Source organism: Leptosomus discolor, chromosome 15 (assembly GCF_034619465.1).
Source record: "Leptosomus discolor isolate bLepDis1 chromosome 15, bLepDis1.hap2, whole genome shotgun sequence".
NCBI classification, from domain to species: Eukaryota; Metazoa; Chordata; class Aves; order Leptosomiformes; family Leptosomidae; genus Leptosomus; species Leptosomus discolor.
The window spans coordinates 5,216,968-5,241,801 of NC_141405.1; the positions used below are offsets into that span (position 1 = coordinate 5,216,968).

Below are 24,834 nucleotides of genomic sequence, written 5' to 3' on the forward strand. Positions count from 1 at the left end.
GCAGCAGAGGCTGGAAATGGCTCCGACTCCTCCAGGTGCATCTGATCCACCTCGAGGAGCTGGGGTGGGGGGATCTCCTTCGCGCAGCTGCTGGGGGTAGTGGCAGGTAGCGGGGCTAAGAGCTCAATGGTGGGCGAGAGGGCAGCAGGGTCTCCTCAGGCACCCGCCCCAGGGGAGGAGGAGCAGGGGGGACCAGGCGCTCAGGGGTCCCCGCTGTACTTGATGAGGTGGCCGCTGAAGGTGATGTAAGTGTCGTACTCGTCGCTGAAGACAGCGTTCTCGCGCTCGCCCTTGTAGAGCCGCACCCAGACCTCGTCCTGGTCCCGCAGCTCCAGCATGACGCTTTGGCTCTGCATGATGCTGCGGTCGCTCACCTGGGCGTAGAGGATCACCACCTCCGCCCCATTGCGCATGATGTGCAGGTACGTCTCCTTCTGGTTCCAGGTGTGCACGTTGAGGCTGAAGTAGTAGATCCCGGGGACGTAGCAGTAAAACTTGCCCGTGAACATGTTGAAGTGGTCGTAGAGGTTGACAAACTCTGTGTCGAAGATGAGGGTCTGGTAGTAGTCATTGCTGTGCAGGGGTTTCTTGCGGCCCACAGAGAAGGCAGCGTAGTGACTCTTGCAGCGCTCCCCCGGGGCACCCACGCTGCCCTTCTGTCCCTTGGGGCCCGCATGGCCCCTGCTGCCGGCCACCCCTGTCTTGCCGAACTTGCCCTGCACGCCTCGCTCGCCGCGGTCTCCCTTCTCACCTGGGCAAAGCAGGAGCGACGGTTGTGCTGTCAGAGGCAGGTGCCATCTCTAAACCCCATGCCCTGGAAGCCCCTTTGCCTGACAGGAAGGGATGGAGACAGCAGGGCCACCCCCCCAGCCCCTGCCCGCTCCCTGGGTGCTGGTGCTGCCTCCAAAGCTGCCCCCGCAGCATCTCCTGCCCCCTGCCCCTCTGCCTGTGCAGCACCCTGGACCACAGGCTCCAGCTTCTGGCTCCTGGTTTGTGCAAGACTGGGAGCCCAGCTCTGCGCTGGCCCTGGGGCGAAGCTGGCAGACCAGGTGGGCTGATGGTGCCCAGTGGCATGGGGTGCCCGGGCTGCTGGTTTGGCCGCAGGCAGTGCCACAGCGCAGGGTCGCGCCAGCCCTCACCTTTCAGGATGGTCATGTTGATCTGGGGCAGGGGCTGGTACCGGGGGTAGAAGCGCTGGTCGGGCGGCTCACAGCAGCGGACGCAGCGGGGCCGTGGGGGCAGCCCCTCCTGGGCACCGCCGGCCTTCTGCTCCCACATGGCCCTGGGGAGGGCAGAAAGCAAAGTGCAACAGGGAGCTACAGGTGAGGGCCGAGGCCCTTTGCAGAGCCAGGGCTGCCCCGGCCCCCACTGCGAAACGCCCTGGCCCTGGGATCCCCTCACCTGGCAGCGTGGTGGTGGGATGGTGCCTCCTCAGGGTCCATCTGCAAACGTTGGTCAGGGCTGGGGCTGGTCTGGCTCCCCGCAGGGGAGGGTGGCAGCAGGCAGGAAAGCAGCAGGACACCGAGCGCCCAAAGCCCTTCCATGGTGCAGCAGTGCCCTGTGAGGTGCCAGCGGTGGCTGAGGGGGACAGCAAGGCCCGGCAGAGCCAGGAGCTGCAGAGATACCCTGCTGTGCTGTGCCAGCCTGGCCGTGCCCTGTGCCATCCTCAGGACAGGACCCAGTGCCCCACGCAGCCCCAAAAGGCTGCTCTTGCAGCAGCCCTTGGCCAGCAGAGCCCGCAGAGTGGGCACGTGAGTCTCTTGCAGCTGCAGGGACCAGCTGTCCCTAAATAGCTGCTTTTAGCTGGGCCGTGTGCCTCAGTGATGCTCCAGAGTGCCTGGGGAGACCCCCACTTTGGGGCAGCACAGGGGCTCTGGACTCACCAACAACCCAGGGGCTGGGGCACTGCAGCCCCCAGAGCCCTGGCACACATGGAAGAGAGAATTACCTGGGGAGCCAAGGGTGCAGCAGAGCGGCAGCCTCTGACTGCCCGAGCCCTGCACCAAGGGCAGCTGCCTCTGCTCAGCCTGGCTTCAGATGGACGCCCGAGAGCGTCAACTTGGGGTGTCAGCACCTGAAAAAACTACAGGCAGCTCCAGATGCTATGGGGCAAATGTCGGGAACCAGCCCTGCCTCGGGAGGGTGCCTGCATCCCTCCTCCTGCCCCCCAGCATACGAGGATGACTGCGGCACAGGCTGAAGGGGGCTCCCGTGTCCCAGGAGTTGCCAGCCCTTGGGCCCTGCGCCGGGGCCCTCGGTCTGAGGGTTTGCAAGGAGACAAGACCCACGTCTCTGGAGACATGGATGGGGGCTGGCAGCCCCGGCTGGGAGCTGGCCACCAAGGGGAGAAACCTTCCTGGGTGCTCACACCCTGTGTGGGGCCAGAGCTAATATTTGCAGTAGCCAGTGGCACCACGGCCCAACCCAGGAGCTCCGCTGCCCTTCCCTGCCTTATCACAGCCGTATCTGCTCAAGGTGTGGGGCCGGGCACGCGGCACCTCACCCCACAGCCCTGGAGACGCCAAGGCAGCCATGGTCAAACACGCATGCGGCGCTGCCCGGCATCCTGCGGCAGCAGGGTCCGAGGTGGTGCCGGATGGGCACAGGGCTGCAGCCATGGGCTGCCTGGTCCCGCACCCTGCTGTGCCGCAGCTGCGCTGGGATGGGGAAGGCTGCTCGCCAGGCTCCTGTCTGGGCCATTTGCCTCCCAAAGGGGTACGGCCTTTGCCCTTCTTGCCTCCCCCTGCACCGTCTGTCCGTGCTCCATGGGCTCTGCTGGGATCCCCGAGTAGCAAAGGGCCCCCACACAGCACCATGGGGAAAGACATTGGGGCAGAATCCTGTTGTTTTGGTCTCTGAGCGCCAGGCTGGGCCAGCCTCTGGGCAGGCTGTCACCATTGTCCCCAGAGCATGTGGGGCAGTGAGGACCGGGTGGGCGTGCTCCGGCGGCGGGTGCGAAGGGTGTTCGAGGCCAGACTGGATGCCTGGCGGGTGAGTCACCTTCGCTGGGGCTGCAAAGGGCAGAGGGATAGGGAAAGGCTTCAAAGTGCTTTCCCGCCGCTCGCACCCTCTGCAAAGGGCCTGTCCTGTCCTCTCACACGTTTCCTGGGGTGCCTGTGTGTCCCCCCCCGCCTCTGTCCCCCTTCCTCCTCGTTATCTCTGCCCCCGTCCCACTGGTGCTGCCGGCTGTGGGCAGAGGCAGGGCTGTGGGCACCACGCGCGGGCAGCCTGGCACCGCATCCTCCCTGCCTGCGCCCTGGCCTGGCGCCTGCCTGTGCTCAGCTCCGCGGGCAGGGGAGGAGCAGATCTACAGATAGAAGCATGGAGGAGGCCAGCAAGGGGCTTGTGAGCAGATATTATCCAGGGGAGCCTTGGCCCTGGCTCACTTCATCCTGCTTGGCCTCCGGCTGTGCCAGCCACGTTTCAGTAAGCATGGCATGCAGCCCGCTGGGGTTTTGGGAAGTCTATGACTTTGCCTCAGCTCTGGGGCCATCAAACCAGACATTCCCCTGGGACCTGCAGCAGGCTCAACCCTGGGGAAAACGCAGCTTCGCAGGCAACTGCTCCACAAGGAGGAGAAATCCTTCACCAGGAAATTCCCACCAAGAAAGGCAAACGTGCTTCCCGGGCTGGCGCAGGGCTGGGAATGGGGGCGAGCATGCTGTGCATGCACAGCACCGTCAGCGGCGCGGTGCACCTGCCAGCAGCGTGCAGGGCTCACTGGGTCCCCGAACGTGCGTCTCTCCCCGCACCCTGCAGGCTCCCCAGGCGGGAGGTGCCCCTGTCTGCAGGGGCATATACAGTCCTGCTGAAGGGATGCTGGTTATCCTGGCAGGGTTGGATGCTCTCCAGGAGCAGTTTGGAGATTTTAATTCAGTGGCTGCTAAAGCCTTGGGACTGCAAATCACAACATCCCGAAATAGGTTGCAGGTGGCAATAAACACCAGGATGAAACAAGAGCAAACTGAGGGAGGGATGAGGGGGCTCAGAGCAGCGGGTTGGTGTGGAGGCAGCAGGACCCGCAAGTCTGCCTCACCCTCCCTGCTCAGGGCGGTGGATACAGCCCTCCCGGAGCAGCAGACTGAGCTGGGATGCCTCCGGGGTCGTGCTGGTGGGATGGCTCCCCCCCCCCCCCCCAGCCTTTTGTTGCAGAGCTGTTTGCACCCTCAGAGGGGCACAGACCCGGTGGGCAGCAGGGTGGGAGCTGCAGCTGTGGTGAAGGACCAGCAAGGTGGTCACAGCCCTCCAAGCTCCCGCAGCACCAGCTGGGGACCCCAGCAGACACCCTGGCCCCCACAGACAAGCCTGAGGGTGACCCAGCCTGGGGTTTGAGGCACTTGTGGGGACCAGCTTTTTGGGCACACAGCTGAGGCAGGGCTGGGGGAGCCGCGGTGGATCGGTGCAGGGTCGAGCCTGGGCTGCAGGCTCCAGCAGGAGCCCTCTCCCAGCGTCTTGTCCTCCCGGGCTGGGCTGTACCCTCAAGAGAACGGTGGGGCTCAGCCCTGTGGTCCCTGCCGCTCCCAACACAGGCAGGGCATGATCCTCACTTGACTGGCCAGACTGGGGTGGGGGGACACTTGTCCCCCTCACTGAACGTGCCCCAGGGCACCCATGTGCCCAGCGAGGCCAAGCTGCCTCCTGGGTGAGTCTGTGCCAACGCCGCAGGGCCCATTGCACCCGCAGGCGGGCGCCGACGAGGTGCAGCTCTGGGGCGCTGGTCCCCAGGCCCGCGGGGGCCTCCCAAACCCACCCCCCCACCTACCTCTGGGGCAGGGCTGCTCCCTCCTGGCGCTGCTTTTCCTTCCCTAGAGCATCCCCCCGGGGCCAGACCCCCGGGCACGGGGCAGAGCCTGCCCACAGCGGATCGGGGCCTCCGGCTCCAGGAGCCTCCTCTCCTCCGGCCCGGGCGGAAATGCACTTTCTAGAAAGCCAAGGCAGCAGCAGAGGAGCGGGACGAGGCACGCAGCCCTCCCACTGCCAGATGTGAGCCCAGCGGCGCGGGCGGCCGCCGTTAACCATGTGTGCTCCCAGCGCCTGCCAGCACCGGGCCCGTAGCCACGGCCGGCGCTAGCCCGAGGTCAGGGAATGGGGTCGGCGCATGCCAGGGGCTTCGCTGGAGTCGGCACAGGGGGGCTGGGACCCCGGCGGGTGCAGCTGCGCTGCGGGCAGGACCCTGCCCCACGCCGGGACAGCTGCTGGCCGTTCCCCAGCCCTGGGGGCACCGGAGCCTGCCCAGCCGGGACCGGGACCGGCCTTGTGGGGTGGCCGCTGGCAGCCAGGCATGCACAGCATCCCGCAGCGCTGGGCAGGATCCGTCCCTGCTCCCCGCACCCCAAGTGTCGGTGGGACACACACACACGCACATACACACACAGGGAGTGTCCGGGCCAGCGCTGGCGTGGCAGAAGGAGCTGCGGGCTGTGGCCAGCCGGCACCGGGGGCTGCACCGGGGTCGTGCCCGCTGGGCAACCAGAATGGGCCCATCAGGGGCAGAGCCGCAGGAGACCACCCCGCAGGGCCAGCTCGGCCCCCGCGCTGCGGCCCCCTCGTCGCTGGGCTCCAACCACCCGTGTGCGGCGGGATGGAGCGGGAAAGGAGGGGGTCGGGGCTGGCCGGGGCCCTTCCCACCGGGCCCGGCCCGGTTCGGGGTGGGAGCAGGCCGCGGGACGGACTACAGCTCCCAGCAGCCCCCGCGGCGCGGCAGGAGGAGCAGTTTGCTATCTGTAGGCGCGGGGGCTGCTGGGACCTGTAGTTCTCTCTGCGGCCGCCGGGGTTTGGCCGCTGTCGGCCGCCGTGGCGGCGCGCAGGACCCGCCGGGAGCTGTAGGCGGCGGCGGCGGTGGCGGCGGCTGCGCGGGGAGGCGGGCGGCTGCGTTCGGGCGGCGCCGCGGTGAGCGGGGACACCGGGGCGGCGGGGCGGGGGGCCCGGGTGGCGCCGCGGGGCCTAAGGCCGGGCCGGGCCGGGCTGGGCCTGCAGCATGGGGGTCCCCGCCGGGGCGGGAGTACCGCGGACACCGAGCACCTTGCTCGGGTGGGAGCATCGGGGTCCCCGAGGCTGTGCCCCGGAGCGGAGGGTCCCGGGGGCGCGGAGGCCTTTAAGGCCCCGCTCAGGCCGAGCGGTGCGATGCCTTCCCGGCAGCCCGCTCGGGGAAGGGGCTCGGGGGTCCCCAAGGGTGCGCCCGGTGGAGCTGGGGGGGCCCCGTGTTCCGTGCCCGGGGGGCCATGACCACGGTCGGGGGGGGCCCGTGATCATGCTCGGGGTGTCACTGGGCCCGTGCCCGGGGGGGGGCGGAGGTCCCGCTGCCGCGCTCAGGGCAGGTGCCGGGGTCCCTATAGCCGTGGCGGGGAGCAGTGCACCGAGCAGGGTCCCCGGGGCCCTGCCGAGGGCAATACTCTGGGGTCCCGGCAGGACGGAGGGGGATGCCTCCCCACGGGGGTCTGTCCCCCGCTGCAGCGGGTCCCCAGGACGAGCAGCCGTCGTCCCTCCTGGGCTCCCCCGTGTCCCAGCCGCGGCCGGGAGCACACCCGCCGGCCCAGGGCTCGGCCCCCCACACTCAATGCAGCCTCTGTTCGCCCCTCGGGCTGCTGAAAGGCGCATTGAGAGCCCCGCGGCCCGGCCGCCGGCGGGGAGCACCGCCCGTGCCCAGCGCCGGGTCCGAGGCCCCACCGCGGCTGAGGACAGACCCTTTGGGGACCGCCCTGGGCCGGCAGCTGGCAACCCCCCTGCCCTGGGCTGGGGGTCCTTGCCTGGTGCTGCACGGCACGGGGTGAGAGCTGGTGATGCTGGGGCAGCTTCCAGTCCCGGGGGCAGGCCTGGCGGGGGTGACGGGGGCTGCTGAGACTTCAGCGCTGGGGAGGTCGGGGTGTTTGTCCCTTGGACCTGGGCGCTGCGCTTCCTGCTCAGGTGTTGGCATCCTGCTCGGGCGGAGCTGCCACGTGGCTCCCAGTGTCCCCATGGGGCCTGGGGACATGCTCACCAGTGGGACCAGTTCCTGGGGGCTGTGGGAGCTGGGCCAGGCTGGCTGGACACTCTGGAGGCAGCAAGGGTCACCCTCGCTGCTGGGGGGTGTCCTCCTTCCTCCTGGGGGTGTGCAAGGACGCTGCTCAGCAGGACACCCCAGCGCAGGTTGCAGGGGCTTGCCCCAGGCCAGGGTGCCTCAGCTCCCTGCCTGGGCTGCTGCAGACCCTGGGGCAGGTGGAGGTGCTGAGCGGGTCGTGTGTGCCTGCTGGGGCTCCTTCTCATCGGGGAGTGCAGAGCGGGGGTGAAAAGGAGCTGAGACTGGCTCCAGCGGCAAAGCGGGCTCCTCGGCGTGATGGCTCTTCCCTGTGCAAAGCGGCAGCAACTTCTCCTGCTGCAGGAGAAGGGAAGGGGCCCCTCGCTTCTCCCTCGTGGCTGTGCCCTGCCTCCCTTCCCCGAGCTCGGTGTGGCGCCAGGCTCTCCAGCGATCTGACCTGCTTCCTCTCCCCTTCCCATCAGGTTCTCCTCGCCCCCACTCTGATGCCCGTCCCGCCCTGCCATGAGTCTATGAGCCCCCTCCGGATCAGCGTGGGTGGCCTGCCCGTCCTTGCGTCCATGACCAAGGGTGCTGACCCCCGCTTCCGACTGCGCTGGAAGGCCATCGTGCTGTCGTCGGCTTGCGTGGGGTTTGTGCTGCTGCTTTTCTGCCTGCACCGATCCTCCCCGGCCCGGCCTGTCCTGCCCAATCCTCACAACTGGCAGCTCAGCCTGCAGGCAGGGGACCGCTACAATGACACCTACCCGCTGTCCCCACCCCAGAGAAACCCCGAGGGCGTGCGCTACCGCATCGGAGTCATCGCGGACCTGGACACGCAGTCCCGGGGCTCTGAGGAGCACACCTGGTTCAGTTACCTGAAGAAGGGCTACCTGGTGCTGTCGGACAGCGGGGACAGCGTGACAGTGGAGTGGGACACAGACGAGAGCATCCTGCAGTCCCACCTGGCTGAGAAGGGCAGGGGCATGGAGCTCTCAGAGCTGGTCGTCTTCAACGGGAAGCTGTATGCCGTGGACGACCGGACGGGAGTGGTGTACCAGATCGAGGGCAACAAGGTGGTGCCCTGGGTGATCCTCCCGGACGGGGATGGCACGGTGGGGAAAGGTGAGTTCCCCTGTCCTACCCTGTAGATGCAGAGCAGTGAAGCCCTTGGCTCTTCGCTGCTTGCCAGGGTAGGGTGCCCCTGTAAACCTGGCCAGGACAGAGGCAGTTCCTGGCTGCGTGAGGGGAGGCTGTGCCCGACGCCAAGCCGTGTGGTGTGGCGTTCGGGGGAGCAGGGCCCAGTCTGTGTGCTGGCTGAGCCCCAGCTCACGCCCTTCTCTTCTCTGCAGGCTTCAAGGCAGAGTGGCTGGCGGTGAAGGACGAGCACCTGTACGTGGGGGGACTGGGCAAGGAGTGGACCACGACGACGGGGGAGGTGGTGAACGAGAACCCTGAGTGGGTGAAGGTCATCGGCTACAAGGGTGACGTGGGCCATGAGAACTGGGTGGCGAACTACAACGTGCTGAGGGCTGCGGCGGGGATCCGACCCCCAGGTACGGAGCGAGGCTCCCTCCTCTCACCCTGTGTCCCACTCCTTTGGCGGGCTCTGGGGCTGAGCTCTCCCCATAGATACTGGGACTGGTGTGAGATTTAAAGGGTGCTGGAGGCCAGAGACCTCCCCTGGCGGAGAGGCTGGAGCCTGCCCTGGCCAGTTGCCTCCCCTGTCTGTGCCACGAGCGGCTGGAGGGTGGTTCAGCCAGCGCTGTGCCTGGCAGCCAGGCCCCTGGACAGAGGAGACCGTGCTGGGGTGCCCCTGCCCGGCTCTGGGAGGGATGGGGGGAGCTGCTGCACAGGCAGTGGGGCAGGAGGAAGTGGAAACGTTCGCAGTGGTTGCCTGCTTGGGGCTGCGACCTCACTGGCTGTGGTGCCTTTCGGAGCAGGTGCCCGGTTTGCCCCGTGCTCTCAGACACTGCTCCCTGCCGCAGGTTACCTGATCCACGAGTCGGCCTCCTGGAGCGACACCCTGCAGCGCTGGTTCTTCCTGCCGCGCCGTGCCAGCCACGAGCGGTACAACGAGAAGGCGGACGAGCGGCGGGGCACCAACCTGCTGCTGAGCTCCACCCAGGACTTCGGGGACGTGACGGTGGGGCGCGTGGGCGAGGTGGTCCCCACCCATGGCTTCTCCTCTTTCAAGTTCATCCCGGACACGGACGACCAGATCATCGTCGCGCTGAAGTCGGAAGAGGACAATGGCAAGATCGCTAGCTACATCATGGCCTTCACGCTGGATGGGCGCTTCCTCCTGCCCGAGACCAGGATCGGGAGCGTGAAGTACGAGGGCATTGAGTTTATTTAATGGACTTTTGCACTGGACCGGAGGGGCGAGGGGGGCCGAGGGGCGCTGGGGCAGGCCCTGCCAGCGTGCCTCTAGCCTGGCGCATGCCCCGGGCTCGGCCAAGGGATGCCGGGCAGCGCTCCCAGCTCTGTAGTTGGCCTTGGCGTCTCTTGTAAAGCGTTGGCTCCGCTGCAGCAGGCGTGGTGCGAGTGTTTCGGCAGTGGCACCTGGTGGCAAGGGACTGCCACCACAGGGTGCTGCGAGCCCCAGCCCGGGAGGCAGATGGTGAAGTACCCGTGTGCCCGTTCCCCGGGCAGGCCCCGCACCGCAGCCATTAGCGCCCAGCCCCTCATTGCCACAGAAACCCTCTGCGGTGAGCCGGTGGTGACAACCAGGCTGTGGGTTTGCCGCTGAGGAGGAGCCTGAGCCTTGGCTCTGCCTTGTGCCCCACCATGCTGCGGTGCTCCCCGGGTGGAGGAGGGAGTGTCCAGTGGAGCACCAGGCCCATCCCGGTACCTGGGGAGGTGGGTCTGACCCGAACCCTGGAGCCCAGCTGTACTTGCAGCCTGTCCTGGGGCCACCCTGCAGGAGAACCTCTGATCCATGTCCCCAGCACCCGACTGGGAATGTACCGGAGATGTGGGGACAAGCATCCCTATGGGGAGGAGCACCCTTGAGGGCACAACTGGCCGGATCCCACCCCATCCTGACGCTCCCGGGGTCGGGGTGACTCAGGGGGACAGGGCCACGGCAGGGTGTCATCACCAGGGCAGGCCGTCTACGATGTAGGTGTGGGGGATTTCATCAGGCTTTTTCCCCAGAAGCTGCTTTTCCTTCCCTTTTCCTGTAAGCTGCGTGAGGTGACGGCCGGTGTGACAGGCAGCCCTGGGCGCTGTTTCCTGGCCCCTGTCACTGAGGGGGACGTAGCAGTGTCTGCGCTGCCGGTCGCACTGGGGAAGGGGCTTTTAGCAGCCTCAAATACTGGCGGCCAGGGCCACTCCTGGCGCTACTGTACTGGCCCAGCAGCTCTGCCCGTGGTGCTGGGAGAAGCGAGTGTGGCCCCAAGCGACTGACGGGGCCAACGGCCGCGTCCAGGTGTAACTGGGCACATCCCTGCACCCAGCCCCGCGCCCTTCCCAGCCCGCACCCCAAGGAGGTACGTGGTTTGCTGGCCGGGTGTTTTCTCCCAGCCCTGGCTGTGCACGGCTCAGGCCCCAGAGGTGCCTCTGGACCCAGAGCCATCAGCTCCAGGAAGAGCTGGGAGCTGGCAGGAGCTGGCAGGCGGTGCAGCCGTGCCTGCTCCAGGGGCTGCCGTGCTCGGCGCGGGAGGGAGAGCTAGAAACACCAGCTTGGCTTCCCCGGGCCAGCAGCAGCTGGGAAGCATTCGCAGCAGCCCTGGGCTTTGCTGGCCAGGGAGCCCTTCCCAAGCTCGCCAGTGGTGTTGTGAAATCGCGGCAGCAGCCTGCGGCCCCCCAGGAGGAACTTACATGTGTCTCGGAAGCCAAAAGTGCGAAACGTGGGCATCTGTAGGTCCCCGGGGCTTCCTTCCCACCCCGCTGACACAAGGGCTGCAGCTCCTAGCCTGGCCTGCGCTTCCCCAGCTCAGCTGAGCCCCTGCCCTGGTTCGCAGGGCAGCGCAGTGAGGGGCTGAAGTCCGTGTTGGGCGCCACGGTGCCTCCCCGGTTTGGCAGGGGAGAGCTGCAGGCACAGGGTAGGGGGACAGGGTGACAGCAGTGCCACGACCCTCCCCAACCCTGCCTGCAGGAGCAGGACCTCTCTCCACCCCAGAGCTGGGCTGTGGTCCAGGGTTCCCTGGGGACGGGTCCAATGCGATGTCGGGGTGACCTTGCGGGAGCCCCGGGTGCCAGTGGGGACGCTGCTGGCGGAGCTGCTGTCGGGGTGACCCAGCACGGGTGGGAGTGGGCAGAGGTGCAGCGTGAGAAGCGGCACAAGCCCCCGGCCGACACCAACATGCGTTTGGGCTGTCAGGGTGTCTCCCTGTGGCCGGGGGTCCCGGTTACCACCCCGGCCTCTCGGGCAGCTCTGCCAGCAGGCCGGGCTTCAGAGAGCTGGGACCGGCTACTGCGGTTCAGGGGGGTCCTTGGACCCCCCCGTGCTGCCCTCGCCTGCCCCGACACTGCCCTGCCGTGGGGACTGGCCGTGCTCGGGGGACAGAGGGGCCTGTCGATGTGGCGGCTGAGCTGTAGTTGGGTGGGAGGGCACCCAGAGCGCAGTGCTGGGGGGGATGGGGACCCTCCCGAGAGCCCAGCCAGGCTGCCCCCCCTGCCCCTGTTTACAGTGTCCAGCACCTCCACATGCTGAGCAAGGAGCGTGGATGAGCAAAGACACGTGTTTTCGTTCAGCCCGGACAATGACTCATGCCAGTGCCGGGCTGCGAGCAGCCACTGGTCTCTGTGGGGCAGGTCGGGCACCAGCCAGGCCCCGGCCCTGCGGGCAGAGCTGGCCTCGGCCTGTGCACGTGGCCTCCAGGACCGTGCAGTGCCCAGTCCGGGGCACCCAGGGTGCATCCCCAGCCCACGCTGGGTGCCAGCTGGCCACGGGCTGCATTGGCCACTCTGCCTTCACCTGCACTTCGTTTGGCACAGCCTCTCCTGGCCTTGCTTGCCCTCCTGGCCTGGGGCCGGTGGCTCCGCAGCACCTGCCTTGGCCCCAGGGCCGTCCCGCTGGCTGTCCCTATTGCATGGGCCCGTCTTGTCCCCGAGGCTCAGCCAGGCTGGGAGCTCTGCATCCTGCTGGGGAGCGGGGCCTGCCTCTACCGCGTCCCCCTGCGCCCCCAGGCCATCCCACCGGCTGCCCTGCCTGCGCATGCTGGCCTTTTTCCTGGCGATCTGGCTGAACCCCATCCCACCCCTCCCGGTGCAGGCAGGGTAGGCAGCCGGGGCCCCGGGCAGCGGAGCAATGTGGGCAGCAGGGCCATCAGCCCCTGCCTCGGCACAAACAGGATCGGGCTGCAGCGCCCCTGGGCCCCCAGACTCTCAGCCCGCGGTGCCCTCGGAGCAGCGCAAGTGCCCGGCAGCAGCGGGGCGTGCGGCAGCGCCCGGCGCCTCGGGCAGCCAGGCCAGCAGGACTTCGGTGACTGCTGCCAAGGTGTTCACAAGCCATGTGCCTCGCAGCAGAGTTGGGGACCTGGAGCCCCATCTCCAGGTTTCATCCCGCATCCCAGCACTGTGCGTGCAGCCACCTCCCCCAGGCTCAAGCAGGGCTCGGACCCAGTTCGTCCGCCCACATTTCCGCTGCTTCTTCTCATTCCAGAGCACAAGCAGCTCTGACACCGCCTCAGACGTGAGCGGCTGTGGCAGGGCAGCAGGGTGGCAGTAGCTCTGTGGCAAAGGGCTGGCTCAGGACACTTCGGGGCAGGTTTTGTGGCCGCAGCGCTGGCTGTCCCCACCAACGCGTGCCCACAGCACCTGGCTCAGCTGTGCTCAGCAGCCGTGTCCCTGCCCAGAGGCAGCGCTGGGCTCCCGGCCCGCTTCACCGGCCGAAGGCACCGCTGTTGAGATGGAGCACGTTCGTGCAGCCGGCTGGGCGCGGGGGTGCAGGTACGGTGAGGCTGGCAGCACCCCGACACCCTCCGCGGCAACACAGCCAGCTCAGGACCAAGGCAGGAGTTTTGACGAGGTGGTCCAGGGCAGGACCCCTCTCCGAGGGGGTGAAGCCCGAGGTCTGCGGGCACGCCACCGCGGCGCAGGACCCCCGAGTGAAGGCGGCCGTCGCCCGGCCGTGCCGTGGGCGCAGAGGCGGGAGCAGGCGAAGGGGCACGGGGACGGGATGAGCCGGAGGAGGCGGCGGGAGAGGAAATGCTTGGGCACAGACATAATCGCAGCCCTCCCCTGCAATTTGCTGCTCCGCTCGGCTCAGGCCCGGCGCCAGGTCTGCGAGCCGGGGCCGGGCTCCCGGGTCGGCCCCCGGCGCCTTCCCCTCCCGCTGCCCGGCCCCGCCCGGCCGGTGGAGCGGCGGGATCCCGGGGGCGGGCGGGATGCGGGGGGCTCGGCCGGGGGCGGGGGCGGCCGGTGGCCGCGGCGGGGGCCGGGCCGGGTCGGGCCGGGCCCGGGGAGGCGATGGCGGCGCGGAGCCGCATCCTGCGGAGGGGCGGGAGCAGCCGGGCTGGCCCCGTGCCACGCAGAGGAGGAGCAGCAAATCCCCGGAGCACGTTAAAAAGCGAGGCTGAGCGGCAGCCGGGGAAGGAAGAAAAACACCTCCCTAGAAGGCAGCGGAGCGGCGGCCGCAGCAGCAGCAGCAGCAGCAGCAGCAGCGCCCGCAAACGCCGCGCAGGGGCCGCGGCTGCCGGTCCCAAACTTTGCGGCGGCGGCTCGGCCGGGGCCCGGCGGTGGATGCGGCTTTTTCGGGCGGGTCGCTGAGGCTGCAGCCCTCCCCCCCCCGCCCCCGCCGCAAGATGCCCGCCGCGCTGCCCAGCCTGCTGGCCTGGCTGGCGGTGCTGCTGCTCGGCAGGGCCCGCCCGGCCGACGCCTGCAGCTGCTCGCCCATCCACCCGCAACAGGCCTTCTGCAACGCCGACGTAGGTGAGCGCCGCCCGCCGCCCCCCGCGCTTTGTCCCCGCAGCCCCCGCAGCTCCGCCAGCCCCGGCCCGGCCCAGCGCGAACTTCCCGGCGGGGGGAAGGGGCGGAAAGTTGGCGCGGAGCGGCCCCGCCCGGCCCGGCGCGGGGGGGGGCAGGCGGGGAGCGGGCAGAGCCTCCCCGGTCCCCGGCACCTGCCCGCAGCCCCGGGAGGGTGCGGGCTCCGCCAGCCCCGGCCGGCCCGGGGGTGTGTCGGCGGGAGCAGAGGCGCGGCCGGGCGCGGTCGGTCCGTCCGTCCGGGATCCGTCCGTCCCTCCCCGCGCGTCCCGGGGGAAACCGTCGCGGCCGCGCCCGGCGTCGCTCCCCGGGAGATGCGAGGAGCCGCCGGGGCCGGGGCCGGGGCCGAGCTCCCCGCTGCGCAGCCCCGGTGCCACGGGCGAGCCCGGCCTCTCCCAACTTGGATTAAAGCGCGGTGGGACGTGGCAGCGCGGGGAACCAACGGCCCCGGGGGAGGCCGGGGCCCTCCGAGCGCGGCCGCCGCTCGCACGGCACCGGCACACAGCCCGGCAGAGCCAGCGCGTCGGGCTCGGTCACCTCCCGTCTGTTCCTTATTTCCAGGCATTTCCTCTCCCCCGTCCCACTTTGTTCGGCTTGGATGCTGCTGAAAGGGAGGGCTTGGCAGCGCCGGGGTCTGGATTCCTCTTTCTATGAATAATGCCCTTATTAAATTTTAACATATTAGACAAACAGACCAGCCCCAGCTCCTGACGCTCTCCTTTGCGGGGCCGTTCCCAGGCTCAGCTGGAGAGGTAACATTCCCGAACACTCAGGCAGCCCCAGCCTCTGGATGGCCCTGCCCTGTCCCCTGCTCCTGAGCCAGGATGCTTCTGACGGATTCCCAGGCTCCCCTCGCCCCTTTCAGGCCCCGCTCCCGGCGCTTCTCCTCCACGAGGGCAGCTCCCACAGCGCCCGGTTGCTGCCCCGTGTGCCCCGGCTCTGCCCGGCCCGGCTGCTCGGCACAGCGTGCCGCGGAGCATGTTGGGGACAGGAAGGCTTCTAGACAAAATGGAGCGCTGGGTTTTGGGAGCTGCTGGTCGAACCGGTGTCCCTGGACGGTGGGATCCCCCCATGCTCGCTCCGGGAGCGGGGCTGCAGTTTCCTGTCACGCTCCCATCAGCTTTTCGGGGCACTCGTGACTCACTGCCCGTCCCGGGGTGCTGGCTCAGCCGTGACTCAGCTGCTGAGTCACCATCTGTCTCGGCAGCCCTGTCTGTCTCAGCTGGCCCCCGGGTGGGCGCAGCGTGGCGGGGCAGTGGTCTCCTGCGGGTCGGGTTGCCCCGCTGCCCTCGGCAGGCGCCTGTCCTGCGGACGCCCAGAGCCTGTCCTGCCGAGGCAGCCTCCTCCCGGGCTGTGCCACCTGCAGCGCTGGCGCCTTCTGGCACTCAGCCTGAGTCCCTTGTGCGGCCCTGGATCAGTCTTGCCTTGTGTGAGCCCAGGTGGGGACAGTGCTGGGCTCAGGGGCGCAGGGTTCATCCCGGGATGAGCTCCCCAGCCTTCTCTTCCCATGCGACACAGATCCCCCTCCTGCAGCCTGTGATCCCTGGCCTTCTTGCTGCTTCTTCTCCTTCCCCTGGATACTCTCTGGAGCTGGGAGGCTCCTAAGCCAGCTCACTCCTTGTGAGTGCGTGGAGCCCAGGGAGAGCCTGGGATCCCGGGTGCTGCCAGGACCTTCCCTGGCTGCTGCGGATGGAGCAGCCCGTGGCCAGGCTGGCCCCTCGGTGCAGACATGGTGGTGTGGCGATGGCTGATGCCCTGCGGTGCTCGCTGTACCCAGGGCGGCCAATGAGCCCCAAGGCTTGTGCTCAGCCCTCGGGAAGGGGGAGCTGGGTGAGCACAGTGCGGGGTCCTGGCCCTGTGGGGCTCAGATCCCTGCTCTGTGGCGTGGGGAGTACCTGCCGCATCCGTCTGTGCCTCCCCACGGCCCCTCTGCCCTCGCTCACACCCTTCAGCCAGCTCTTCTCTGGAGCAGCCGGAGCCCACGGCTGCATTTCCAGGCGGTGCAGTGGGAGGCAGATACAACTCTGCCTTGGGCATGGGGTGCCAGAGGGGCTGGGAGTCGTGTCACCAGAGCTGGTGACTTGGAACAAGTGACCTGGCCTGCCTGCACTTGTGCTTCCTGGCCCATGAGCCGGGCAGCGGTTTTCCGCAGGGCTGGAGGGCTCAGGGCTGCCCCGTCTGCCATTCCTCACCGGGCTGGACCCGGGTGGCTGAGGCTGGCAGCTTCTCCCTGCCCACCCGGGGGGTTGCTCTGCCGGGGCCGCTCGGCTGCCAGGTGGGGACGTGGCCAGGCCGGGATCTGCAGCAGGAGACCCAGCTTCTGCTTGGTCTCCTCTGGAGCAGCGTGGGGATGGGAGCGGTGTGAGGGGGGTGATGCTCAGCCCTTCTGGGCATGGCCGTGGCTTTGGCTTTGGGCGGCAGGGTCGGCTGCAGGAGGGGTCGATGGGGCGGTGGAGAGCAGGGGCTCGGTGCCCAGCCTGAGACGTGGGGGGGGCACCTTGGATGCAACCACCGGCAGCATTGCGCCGATCCCAGTTGTCCCAGCGCTTGGTTCCTCGGGATGGGAGGCAGGGGAGAAACAGTGGGGGCTGCTGGTGGTTGGCAGGGACCAGGCAGAGGAGAATGTTTGGGGAGAGAGGTGGGCGCAGGCCCCGCCGAGGGCTGCCCGGTGGGCCCCGCCGAGCCCCAGTGGGGCAGAGGAGCTGCGGGTCCCCGGTGCCGCCCCACTGAGCTCCGGCGGCCATAGCCCTTCCCGTGCGGAGGGGCCGTGGGCTGACGGCCGGGGCCGCCGCTGATTGGGCCCCATCCCGCTCCCGTCAGAGGGCCGGGATGACGCAGGCGGCCATGGCAGCGGAACCCCTGGCTCCTGCGCAGGCCGGCGGGCGAGCGGGGCCTGGTGCCCGGGCGCTGCATCCCGCCTCGCCACAGGCGCTGCCGTGCACCAGGAGAGCCCCCGTGGCCTCCGCTGCAGGGCTGCCCAGCTCGGCTCCACATCCCTTCAGCCTCCGCAGCCCCAAACCGCCCTGTCACTGCGGTGGGTGCCCCACGTCGCTGCCCCCGCGGCTGCCAGGGCCTGGTCGCTGCCTGCGTGCCAGGCAGGGCTGAGGTGTGGGAGTCCCTCCCAAGGGTGGTTTGGCGGCTCCTCGGCTCTGCCGGCCTCAAGCAGGGATGGAGTGACCCTGGGGCTGCCCCCGCTGCAGGGCTGAGCACCCGGGCTGGCAGGGACGGGCGGGCAGCGGGCAGTGCTGGCACTGGCAGCTGGCCCCTCCGCTCCACCGGCTGCCAGCAGCCCCGGAGAAGGGAGCTTTGTTCCCCGGCCATTCAGCCCAGCAGCGGCCCCCGCGGTCTGCAGGCACCGGCACTGCCCAGGCAGCCATGGGTGGGTGTCGGTGGGGCCGCGTGGTGGGGTCCGGGGTGGGATGGTGGAGGAAGGGGCAGCCATTCGGCACATCTCTGGCCAGGAGTCCTGGGGCTGAGGCTCCTTGTGCTGCCCCTCTGCCAGTGGGGCACACGCAGGCGCTTTTCAGCAGCCCCCCCGAGCTGGGGTGGGCGATGGCAGGATCTGCCCCGGCTGCAGAGCAGCACCACCACACAGCTTCCCTTCTTGGCAGGTCTCACCTGGGCAGGTCACCACTTCCAAACCCCATTTCCCCCTTTCCCAGGGAGAACCTGGGGGTGCCGCATTTCCCCGTGGGGTCTTGCAGCATCTCCCCACCAGCTGCCCACAGCGGCTCCTGCTGCGGCAGCAACTGTCCTCAGCAGGAACTCAGCAGCCAGAAACATGGGGTGCAGCCCCAAGCTGGGGCAGCTGCATGGCAGGGGCCAGGGAGGACAGCATCGCACCGGCTGGCAAACCCAGAGTCTATCTGATGGGTTTGTGGCACTGGGTGACTCTGTTAGCCCCCAGCTTCGCTCCTGGAGCTGCACCGCAGCTCCAGTCTGTCCCACCTGGTCGAGCGCTCATCGCCCAACCATGGGGAGCGGTGCAGGGTCACTGGGCCCCAGCGTGGGGCCCTTCCTTGCGGCACCACTGCCCAGCAGGGAGTGGGGACCATTCTGCTGCGGGGTGCCCTGGGCTCCTTGTCCCCTCTGCCATGGCTCATCAGGGTGGGAAGTCACCACCTCCCTGCCTGCCCTTGTGCCCATTCCTGCATCCCGCCATGGGCAGGAGGATGGGGCAGCGAGGAGCGGTGTTGGGAGGCGGCCGGTGGCTGTGGCGGTGAATTCCCCTGCTCTGCTGGGGCGGTGGGACCGACCCTGGTGGCAGAGGGCAGCAAGGGGACCTGCTGCCTCATGGGGGTCTGCCCCAGGAGGGCTCCAGGGTCCTCGTTACGGGGTGGCCATGGCTTGCAGCTCTGGGGACCAGCACAGGGGTTGTCACCGGTGGGGGTCCCACCAGTCGCCCTGCGGTAAGTCTCCTTGCTGAGGCTTGTCCCACGTGGGGAAGGAGCGTTTCCGGCATTGGTCTGGTCGGACTCGGTTGTCTGGTGCCGGTGCCATGCTGCGCCTGCCGTGTGTCCCGGTGGAGCCTCGGCTCAGCTCCATGGAGGGTCCGGGCTCCCGCGGCTGGTGGCTGTCCCGGCCGGCGGCAGGAGTGCTGGGCGATGCGGCCAATGGGGGCATTGGTGTTTGGGGAGGTCCGACTGCCGGTCTCTGAGCACCTGGGGGTTTCCTCCGTCCCTCAGCCCTGCCTCCTCGTCCCAAGGGTCGCAGCCGGGCTCTCCTCCGGGGCTCCCCTCCACGATCCCTGCGGCTCGCCCTCCTCACTGCACCGGTTCCTGGCTGGCGCGGAGCAGCTTGGCTGCGGCGCTGGGGTCTTGGCGGGGAAAGCGCAGCACAGCCGTCCCCTCCACAAAGCCGCACTGTTCAGAACAAATCCGCCTAGAATTGGGCTGCATTTTTGTCAAGTGATTCATCAGCACGTGAGTGGAAAAGGCTGGAGCCCACTGAACCAGGAACCGTTCCCCGCGCCTGGAGCCATGGGGCCAGCGTCGGCGCGCGGCTCTCCTGCTCGGGTGCACCCAAGTTACGCAGCGGACATGTGCGGAGCAGCGAAGGGCCTGGCGCGCGGGAGGATGCGGCGGCCACTGGGTCGGGGGGCGAGGGGTGGCCCGTGCCTGCGGTGACCCTGCCATGCCGCTGGCAGAGGAGCGGGCGCTGGCAGCGGGCAGGGACCGAGGCCGTGTGTGCCGAGCCCTGGCAGGGACCCGGGCGGGGGCCTGTGCCGAGGGACGGGCCCTCCTGCGGACCAGGAGGCCAGAGCTTCCTGCACCGCCAAGACGTGCGTGCCCGGGCAGCCCGGCCACTCCCCAGCAGAACGGGGGAAAGCCCCCAGTGCAGCCCCAGTGGTGTTGCGTCCGCCCGCCCTGCACCGAGGGAGTCCCCGCATTGACCAGGGATGGCTCTTTTGGGAAGTCATGCTGGTGGCCACCTCCTCCTTTGCTGAGTAAACCCTGTTGGCACTTGCCGGTACCCATGTGGGGCTGTGCCCCCCTGACCTTCAGCTTAAATAGCCCATCCGCGTGCCCCTGTGCCCCACGGTATTTATAGAGCGCGGTCAGATTCCCTCTCCTTGCCATGCCCGGCAAAGGAAGGGAAGCTCATCTGTGCCTGCATGTCCCCGGCTGCTCCCCCACCCCAGCACCTTCAGATGGGGGACACGAGCTGTGTCCCTGGCTTGGCTGGCACTTGCCCTCCTGCCAACCGGCCCAAGCGCAGCTCCCCGTTCCCTACCCCGCAGCGTGCACATGGAGTGGGGCTGGCAGGGCACTGGGGTGCCCCTGAGGGATGGGGAGCTGCCTCCCCGGGGGATGGCAGCACCCCTGGCAGAGTGGTGAGCCCTGCGAGCCCCTGCCCTGCAGCCAGGCCCCCTCCCTGGCTGTGAGGGTGCCAAGCAGGAGCTGCGGCTTTGGGGCTGCCGCTGCGCCATCAGCATCCCCGGGGCTGCCTGGGGCCGGCCGGGAGCTCCATCCCCGCACCGGTGAGGGAGCCAGGCAGGGTGGGGAGACTCAGGTCGCGGTGCAGGGATCCAGGCCCTGAGTGCCTGCGTTCACCGCACGTGGCTGCGACTCTGCGCCCCGCGGCGCCAAACCAGCCGCCGTGTCCCGAGCCAGTGAGTAAGGGTGAGCTGGCTGCCCTGCCCGCTGCCCTGCCCGCCCTGGCTGCCCCGGCTACCCCGCAGGTCACCGCCACGTGCCGAGCGCTCACATGCCGGTTCGTGTATCCCCGGGCTGCGCTGGCAGCATGACCGCAGGGACCCTTCCACAGCAGAGCGGTCCCTGTGTCACTGTCCCCAGGCTCCAGGGTGCCGCAGCCTCGACAGCCCTGGGGCACCAGACCTTGTCCTTCGACATTGAGCACTGGGACCGCTCCAGGGCCGCGCGGCACTGCGAGGGCTGTTGGCTTTGGCCAGGCGGCTGGGGAGCTCGCTGCCTCCCCTCACCAGGCTGTGTTTTTCCACTGCCCCAGCTCTCGGCATCCCCAAGTTATTTTTGCAGGCAGCGAGGGCAGGAAGAGACACCCCACAGCCCCCAGCCCCGAGAGGATGCGGTTTCGGCACCTGCACGGCGTGAGGCTCCGCGCGGCGGTAGCTGAGATCTGGCAGGGAGCCGGCAGCCGGAGCATCGCCCCGTGGCAGCTGGGACCCCTCCGTGGTGGACGGGGAGCCCATGCTCCAGCTGCGGGGTGTGAAGGCAGCCTGGTCCTGGGACCCCCACTCCCGTGGCGTGGGGGTGCAGAGGGGCTGGCAGGGACCCCCTGCATGAGCTCCTGTGCAGGCACTTGGTGGGCAGCGCTGGTGCTCGTGCTGGCCATGGCAGGTGGCCGCGATGGGGACGCGGGCACGTGGGTCCCACCTCCCTCTGCACCCAGAGGTGACCCTCCAAATGGCTCCCTCTGCCCTTTTCTCCTCCAGCCTGGCCAGGCCACGCAGGCATTTGGCTGGGGCCCTCATCAGAGACTGGTTTAATTAATCACAGTGGGACAAATACCACGGTGCTCCCAGGAGGCTGCTGGCAGGTTTTGGCTGTCCTGGTGCCATCTGGGTGACAGGCACGAGCCTGGGCAGGGCCAGCCTGTGCCCACGGATCCAGCAGGGGCTGGGCAGAGATCGAGCCAGCACTGGCCAAGGGCGACCGGTCCGGCATGGCTGGTGGCGGTGGGGCCAGGGTGATCCCAGGGTGACCTTTCTTTATCACCCATGGCGAGGGTGCTGCTGTAACACTGCCTGTCACTGTCCCACATGTACCAGAGCCCCGTCCCTTTGGGAACAGCGTGTGACAGCCAGCTCCACGGGCAGCCAGGCAGCCGCAGGGAGGGCAGCGGGGCTCAATGTGGGCAGCCGGCCCCATGTGAGGGTGGGAGCCCCCGTGGGATGGGGGGGCTGAGCATGACCTCCGGTCCCTGGACACCCCTGCTGACCTCGACACCCCTCCATTGCAGTGATCCGGGCAAAGGCCGTCTCTGCGAAAGAGGTGGATTCAGGGAACGATATATACGGGAATCCGATCAAACGAATCCAGTATGAAATCAAGCAGATCAAGGTAATGGCACGTTGGGGCGGGAGACTTGGGGGGGGACGGGGGACGGGGCACTGTGGGGGACAGGGCAGCCTCTGTGCTGGGCGCTCACTCCTGCTCCTTCTCCCCAGATGTTTAAGGGCCCCGACAAGGACATTGAGTTCATCTACACGGCTCCATCCACCGCCGTGTGCGGCCGGCTGCTGGACACCGGCGGGAAGAAGGAGTATCTCATTGCAGGTGGGTGGCCATGGGCGAGGGCTGTCGGGGGACGTTGGTGGCAGTGCTGGCCCTCCCAAAATGCCCGTGACGTCTGTGCCTGCTCCCCAGGCACAGCACCCCGTGCCCTGCTCCCACCAGCCCTCGATGGACCCCCCAGCTCTGTCCTGGCCATGCTCGGCAGCCCTGGGCTGTGGCAGGGGCAGCTGGGGGACGAGCCTCTGCTCCCCGGGGTTCAGTGGGGACAGTGCATGGCGGGAGGGGCTGGGTAGCGGTGGCCGCGCTGAGCCCCAGGTACCCCAAGTCAATGTCGGGTCCTGGGATGGCTGGGGGGACCCTCTGAGTGTCTGTCGTCTGTCTGGCCCCTCCCCAGGCAAGTCAGAGGGCAACGGCAAGATGCACATCACGCTCTGCGACTTGGTCTCCACCTGGGACTCGCTGAGCCCGACCCAGAAGAAAAGCCTAAACCAGCGGTACCAGATGGGCTGCGAGTGCAAGGTGAGCGGCCGGGCTGCCCCCGAGCCCGGGCTGCGCCCCGCTCCCCGTGCTGGGGGGGGTCTGTGGCCTCAAGGCAGGCGTGGGCTCCGCGGCGAGATGCTCTTCCCCATCCCTCGAGGCTGACGCTGGGCAGGGGGCACAGCACGCGGCCGGGGGTATGGGAAGGGCGGCCGAGCCTCCGGCTCTCTCGGTCTGGGAGCCGAGGCCAGCCCTGGGACCCGCACCCAGCGGTTCCCTCAGCCCCCCTGCACTGGAGTGGTGTCCCCACCGTGCCCCGCAGGGAAGAGGAAGCCTGGCATCCCTGGTCCAGAGCTGGGGGGGTGGGTGAGGCAGAGCTGCGGAGGACCACCAGCCCCAGCTCTGCCCCACGGTGCTTCCTCCCGCCCCCCCTCCTGTCCCCATGTCCCCCCCTCGGGGCGGTCGGTAATGGTCTCCATTGTGCGCAGATCTCACGCTGCCTCTCCATCCCCTGCTTCGTCTCCTCCTCGGATGAGTGTCTCTGGACAGACTGGGCGATGGAGAAGAACAACGTGGATGGGCGGCAGGCAAAGCACTACGCTTGCATCAAGAGGAGCGACGGCTCATGCGCCTGGTACCGCGGCATGGCCCCCCCCAAGCAAGAGTTTCTCGACATCGAGGACCCCTAAGCCAAACGAGCGCATTCCAGTAGCCAGTAGAAGAAAAAAAAACCTGCGAGATGTTAGACTGGTCCACGCTGATATCAATTCCTGGAGACAGCATGAAAATCCGCTCGGCCGTGTGGGTCCCCGGGCTGCCACACGTGTGTGGGGGGGCAGGGATGGGGACCTGCTCTGTCACAGGCAACCCGGCGTCCTGCAGCCATGCTGGGCGCTGCAGGGCTGAGTGGGGGCGCAGGGGCACCCCCGTGCTGGGGTCACCCCCCTGCCTGGCCACGCTCAGCCCTGGCAGCTGTGAAGGAATCAAACCCTCGTGAGTGGCAGGAGCTGCCCCGTCTGCGTAGCAGGTCTACCAGTGCCCCCGCCGCGGGGGAGCCCCCCCAGCAGCTCCTGCCAGGCAGCCCTCCCCACCGCAGCGTCCCCAGATGCCCTCCAGCACCGAGGACCCCACTGTCCCCCTCCCCACCCACCACCCGTCCCTCCCTTCGGGGTGCATGGAGGGTATAGCTCTCCAGGCAGGGGCTCCGGGGGGGGCTTCGCCATGTGGTGGAGCCCCCGGCTGTGTGCGAGGGGCTACGGGCCTTTCGCGGGGCTGGACAGCTCCTGCGCGGGTGCCCTGTCCCGAAAAGCCTGAGGGGCATGTTAGCAGGGCTGGAGGGACCCCCGCGTGCACCAGGGCACTGCTGCCCCTCTCCCCACGGGGACACGAGGTGAGTGCGGGGTTCAGGGCCTTCCCCAGCGCCGTGGGGGGGTCCGTACCCACTGCGACCCCCTGCACGGGCAGAGCTGTGGCTGGGCCCTTCTGCAGCCGACGCTCGGCAGGGAGTCCCCCCCTCGGCAGGGCACCAGAGGCCAGAGCTCCGGCTGCGCGGGCACATGGTGTTGCCCGTGGCCTCATGCAGCCGTCGGCCGAGCCACGCCACGGCCTTCGGCAGTGCCACGCCACGGCAGCTGGTCGAGCTCCCTCCTCCGCGGCGGTGGGGACGGTGCCCCGCACCCGGCTGGGCACAGGCGGCCATGCAGCCGCAGGAAAACCCCCGTCCCCTCCGGTGAACCCTCCTGCACACCTCAGGCCCCGCTTTCTCTGAGCCGTTCCCCCGCTGCGGCAGCACCGCGTGCCGTGGGGCTGCCCGTCCGTGATGCTGGCGGCACCGCGAGCCCGCGGCCCGCCGTTTTGGCAGCGCACCGGGTATAACCCCCCGCAGGCCCGCTCCAGGATGGGGGGGGGCGTTTTCATGCTGTGCATCCCTGTCAGGTTTGAGATGTCGTACTGGACCAGTCTGGGCAATTTCAACATATTAAAAGAGAAACATTAAAAAGACAAAACCCCCCAACCTCTGCTCCATCCCCCAGCGAGGCCCATGCGCTTTCTGTATGGTTATAGCCTATGTGCCATTTACTCCTGCCTGCTGCCTGTCTGCCTTCCGTGTAATAGTGCCACTTGTTTTGCCACCGGCTCTATCGTCCCTGTGCTCTAATTTCGGTCTCTCCTCGCCCGACGCCGCAGCCGCTCCGGTGCCGGGCGGGGGGCGGCTGCACCGGGAGGGAGCTCCCGGCCAGGGGATCCGCTCCTCCGGCTCGGCCCTGCGGCCGCCCACCCGCTGCCCCCCCGCCCCGGCGCCCAGCAGCGGACGGATCCCGCCGGGCGCCCCGCGCCCCGCCGCGGCCCCCGGGGATGGATGGCGGCGGCCGCCATGGCCGCGGCGGGCGCGCCTGCGCACAGTGACCGTCACGGTCCCCCGCCCAGGCAGGCACCGCCCCCTCGCCTTTCCAGTCAACGCGCAAGCGCGGCTCCGCCCTCAGCGGAGGAGGGATGCGGAGGGGCGGGGCGCAGTCAGGGGGCGGAGCGCGGTCAGGGGGCGGGGCGAGGCGAGACGAGGGAACGCGCCTGCGGCAGGGGGCGGGAGCGGCGCTGGCCCCGCCCCCTAAAGGGACCGGCGCGGAAGCGGCTCGTGCCGCGGTTGGGGGCGGTACCTCCTCCCTCGGGCGGCTGCACGTGCGCGCGGCGGCGGGGGCCTGGATGGTGAGTGCGGACGGGCCC

At 68.8% G+C, this 24,834-nt stretch overlaps 3 protein-coding genes across 3 annotated transcripts; 2 read left to right on the forward strand and 1 right to left on the reverse strand.

The window, feature by feature from the left end:
* Positions 1-200: 200 nt before the first annotated feature.
* Positions 201-1,544, reverse strand: C1QTNF1 (C1q and TNF related 1). The gene is made up of 3 exons (XM_086473584.1): positions 1,402-1,544; positions 1,140-1,282; positions 201-751 (listed from the first exon to the last, which is right to left on the reverse strand). Exons 1-3 carry the CDS (start codon positions 1,542-1,544, stop codon positions 201-203), a joined length of 837 nt encoding a protein of 278 aa, XP_086329710.1.
* Positions 1,545-7,481: 5,937 nt separating this feature from the next.
* On the forward strand, positions 7,482-9,389 carry CANT1 (calcium activated nucleotidase 1). Its single transcript, XM_009952048.2, has 3 exons — positions 7,482-8,116; positions 8,344-8,547; positions 8,980-9,389. The coding sequence occupies exons 1-3, from the start codon at positions 7,498-7,500 to the stop codon at positions 9,348-9,350; spliced, it is 1,194 nt and encodes a 397-aa protein (XP_009950350.2). The 5' UTR covers positions 7,482-7,497; the 3' UTR covers positions 9,351-9,389.
* Positions 9,390-13,743: 4,354 nt separating this feature from the next.
* Positions 13,744-22,980, forward strand: TIMP2 (TIMP metallopeptidase inhibitor 2). Its single transcript, XM_086473487.1, has 5 exons — positions 13,744-13,870; positions 21,362-21,462; positions 21,570-21,678; positions 22,031-22,155; positions 22,602-22,980. Exons 1-5 carry the CDS (start codon positions 13,744-13,746, stop codon positions 22,800-22,802), a joined length of 663 nt encoding a protein of 220 aa, XP_086329613.1. The 3' UTR covers positions 22,803-22,980.
* Positions 22,981-24,834: the final 1,854 nt, after the last annotated feature.